The sequence below is a fragment of the Propithecus coquereli genome, unplaced genomic scaffold (genome assembly GCF_000956105.1).
Source record: "Propithecus coquereli isolate 6110/MARCELLA unplaced genomic scaffold, Pcoq_1.0 Scaffold64, whole genome shotgun sequence".
NCBI lineage: Eukaryota > Metazoa > Chordata > Mammalia > Primates > Indriidae > Propithecus > Propithecus coquereli.
The window spans coordinates 3,348,540-3,352,947 of record NW_012152396.1 but is presented as its reverse complement, the minus strand read 5'-3'; the positions used below and the strand labels follow the sequence as shown (position 1 = coordinate 3,352,947).

The window sequence follows — 4,408 nt, the reverse complement described above, 5'->3', positions numbered from 1 at the left end:
ATTCTTTTGTACTCAGTCCATCTGAAGTTTTTGTTTTGATAATATAAAATTCTTTGAGCTCTTAAATAATGGGTAATTTGGTTTATGTTTGATAATACTGTGCCATAACAAATAAGTAATATCATGAAAAAATAATACCAAGATTCATCTTCTGTTTTGAAGGATTAACATTCTCTAATACTTGGATCTTTCATTTGTTTATTTAACAAACCTTAAATTTTTTTTAATTTTTTTTTTAACAAACCATAAATGTATGCATACTTAACACTTTACAGACATTAACATCTTTAACTTCATCTTTATAACAACCTTATGAAGATAGAGGTACTATTCTTATTCTCATTTTACAGATGAGGAAAGTAAAACAGATATTAACTACCTTGCCCAACAGCTAATTAATGATAGAGGCAGCTTTTGAACTCAGGCACTCTGGCTGTAGAATTTATGCTCTTAACTACTGCCCCGTGCTACATGTTTTTCGATTTTTAACTTAGGTGTGAACATTGAATTTGAATTATAGTAACATGGTAAATTAGATTACAGAAAAATGTCCACTACCTAGATGATAAGGGATCATATGTCTTTCATCTTTGTGTATTTACATCAAATCTTAATTTAAGGAAGAACAAAGAGAAATATTAATTGTGTAAAGCCTCAAAGTATGACTGATTCTGGAAAAGTCATACCTTTAGCTCCTTTAATTGAGCATTTTAGACAGGAGCTAATATTTTTGACAAGAATTAGGAGAAATCATATGTTTAATTTCTAGACCTTGACAAATGCTGAAGAGTTTACATTGTTCATAAGGGTTCTCAAATCTATGTTATACAGCTGGAAATCACATTTTGTGGGTGAGGGTGTGCCACAGACTCTCCAGCTCTCGTACAGTTTTATTGAATCATGTTTTGATATTTTTAAAACTTTTAAGATTCATGCCACATACTATGCTGTTAATCAAAATCTGTTTTAGGAACATCAATAAAAAATAGCTTGAAGGAATTATTTCGGACTATTTTATTACACGCTTTGATAGTATATAGCTCTGATCTTTACTTTTATTTTGAGTGGTATGTCCAAACTTATCTGAGTACTGTACATATAGAAATTAGAAATCATGTAGAGATTTTTAAGAACCACAAGTTTTATGTGAAATGGAAAATCTGCCTTGAAGGTTAAAGTTGAATACCATTGAATTAATTGAATATTTTTATATTTTACTATGCAAAATTTGATTGATTCTAGGAGCCACTAAAAGTGAAAAAGAACAGATGTTTTGTTCATGGACTGTAAAAACTCGTTCCAGCCCCTTTCTTGTCACACATCCTTCATGTATTTCTGAACTGTTTTGTTGTTTTTATTCTCAGACTTCTAAAGGCTTTTCTTGAACTTGGAGTAACTTACTCTATTACATCTCAAAAATGGAAAAAATAAATACTTCCTTATACAATTTTGCTTTTTTCCAATTTTTTTTTTTGAGACAGAGTCTCACTCTGTTGCCTGGACTAGAGTGCCATGGCATCATCCTAGCTCACAGCAACCTCAAACTCCTGGGCTCAAACGATCCTTCTGCCTCAGCCTCCCAAGTAGCTGGGACTACAGGCATGCGCCACCATGCCTGGCTAATTTTTTCTATATATTTTTAGTTGTCTGATTAATTTCTTTCTATTTTTAGTAGAGACGGGGTCTCGCTCTTGCTCAGGCTGGTCTCGAACTCCTGAGCTCAAACAATCCACCCGCCTCGGCCTCCCAGAGAACTAGGATTACAGGCGTGAGCCACCGCGCCCGGCCTGTTTTGGTTATTTTTTGTTCCTTTAAGTGTTTTAGGGCTTTGTTCTCAAATGCAGCTAAGTTACTCAGAAACAATTTTTTCATTTCAAAGCTTGCTTTTCAGTTTGTTAGGTGGGTCCAGAACAGCTAATTTTGTCCCACAACTGAGGATTATACTTGTTATCCTGTATGTTCTAAGGTCATTCCACTCTGACTGGTGGGAACCACACTATTCCTGGCCCTGTGTGATCTCTGGGTGTTGTTCGAACCTGTCTTTTCTGGTAGTCATTTTCCCTGGTGTCCAATAGTTCTCTGATGCACACGTGCTGATCAAAACTCAGCTGAAGATTTGAGGGCAACCCTTGGCAGATCTCTAGAGTACTCTTTCTCCGCAGTGCTTTCCTCTTCAGTAATCTGCTCCATGAATTCTAGCCACCTTGACCTCTCAACTCTTGTCTTCTCAAATTGGGAAGACAACCAGGCTGTTTGGGTAGCTGCTACTTTCACTGCAGCCTGGAAACTCTCCAGGCAGTAAGTTGGGTCAATCATTTCTGTCCTCAGGAATCACCATCCTGTACTGCCTGTCTATAAATGCTGTCATTTCAGAGAGTTTTTTTTTTTTTTTTTTTTTTTTAAGTTATTTGAGATAGGGAAATAAATCTGGTCTGTGTTATTCCATTAACAGCCAGAAGCAAAAGTGAGTCCACAATATTTCTTTTAATCGCGTATTTGAAAACAGCATATGGTTGAAAGTCATACTTTTTTTTCTTGGTGCTTGCTTTAAAAATCGCCTATAAAGTTCAAATATTATTTGTCGACTTTAAAAATAAAAAATCACAGGTTGACCACTAATGGAGAAAAAAGTAAACTTTGCTATTCAAGTACTTGATATTGTAGAATGGTATATATTTATCCATGTATTTGGTATATGAGCATATTATGTATTTGATGTTAACATTTTAAAATTACTTGATAAGCTTATCAAAAAATTAATTTTTTATAGACTGAAAGTAACCATGACACTGCGCTAACGCTTGCCTGTGCTGGTGGCCATGAGGAACTGGTACAAACACTGCTAGAGAGAGGAGCCAGTATTGAGCACCGAGACAAGAAAGGTACTGCCTACTTTTATTTTACTTTTTGGAGTATTGGTGAAATTTTAAGTATTTAGAAATATTACTTCTTAGCCTTATTTTAATGCTTAAATATATTGGAAAACAGTATCGTTCGTTTGCTTAGCATGTAGTAAGAAGATCGTTATTTTTCTTCAGGTTTCACTCCACTCATCTTGGCTGCTACGGCTGGTCACGTTGGTGTTGTGGAAATATTGCTGGACAATGGTGCAGACATTGAAGCCCAGTCAGAAAGAACTAAGGACACACCACTGTCCTTGGCTTGTTCTGGGGGAAGACAGGAGGTAACGTTTCCTCTTAGTGTAATTTTTTTCCTCTCTTTGTATCAGAACAGGGGTTTGATATTGAGATTTGTCACAGTAACTGAAACTATTATATACTAGCAAAAAGACAAGTATCATCGTTAGCATAAGCTGTCTTGCCAGAAAAATCACACATTGTTTAGGATCCTGCTCATCTAAAAGTCGTATTGCCATAGGAATCCTCGTGTATTCTAAATCGAGTCTTTCTTTTAGTCTAAGTGCATTTAGGGTTAGAGAAATACTAAGACATTCCAAATTTCTTATGTGCAAGGCCTGTATTCACTCGTCTTTTCCTGCCCTAGAGTACATGGCATAAAAAGTACTTAAGCCCAGTCTCTGTTGTTCTCTGTAAGATTGGTAGGGAATTAAGAATATTGCATTTTTATTTAGTCTGAGAACTCCTCCTTTGACTTTCCCCACCATTTTTCAGCTCTCTGGAGGAAAGGTTCTCAGATAAGATTATAAGATTATGTGACCTTTTGGTTTTTTTAAGGAAGTTAAAACAACTGATATAGATGAGGTGGGCCCAAAAAAATACAGCTTTACACTCACTTGTGTGTCTTCTGGCATTTAATAATTAGCTGGATAATCTAATTTTTCCAAATCCAATGCTGTGTGCAGGGGATATAAAGTTTAATAAGCCAATTGGGCTGTCTCCATTGATTAACAACTTCTCAATCAGGGAGTTATTGAATCTTAGATTTAGAAAGCACTCTACATCATCCAGGTCAGTTTCCTACTCAGCTGAAAGTCTTCTTTTTCTTTACTTTCTTTTTCTTTTATAAAGTTGTCCTATTTATCAAGCCTAAAGTATGCCTTCCCCATGTTTCCCACTGTTCCTAGTTCTGTTCTTTGAACAAATGGAAACAGGTTTATACCCTCTTCTATCTTTAGATATTTGAGTCTGTGTTCCCCAAAGTCACCTATTCTCTGTGTGAAACTAGTCCTATTTCATTGTTAGCTTGAGAATTTGTTTTCCAAACCCTTTACTATCCTGGCTATTACACCCTTATGTCAGTATCCCTCCTGAAGTATTATATGTAAAGATACTCTGACCAGCAAACTGGTGAATTATTACCTTCTATTTAAACATCTTAAACTAGCTTTCTCCCCACCCTTTGTCAGTTCTGTAGCACACCAAGTTATATTGAACTCTAATCAGTTAAACCTACTAAGGTTTTTAAATTAAGGAGTAAATAAAAAATT

General features: G+C 35.5%; 1 protein-coding gene across 1 annotated transcript in view; it reads left to right on the top strand.

Moving 5' to 3' along the window:
• Positions 1-4,408, top strand: part of ANKRD17 (ankyrin repeat domain 17) — a 123,206-nt gene that overhangs the window by 32,013 nt on the left and 86,785 nt on the right. Inside the window, exons 13-14 of the mRNA XM_012659838.1 lie at positions 2,771-2,882; positions 3,039-3,184. Coding sequence (XP_012515292.1) covers positions 2,771-2,882; positions 3,039-3,184 — 258 coding nt within the window. The remainder of the gene's footprint in view (positions 1-2,770; positions 2,883-3,038; positions 3,185-4,408) is intronic.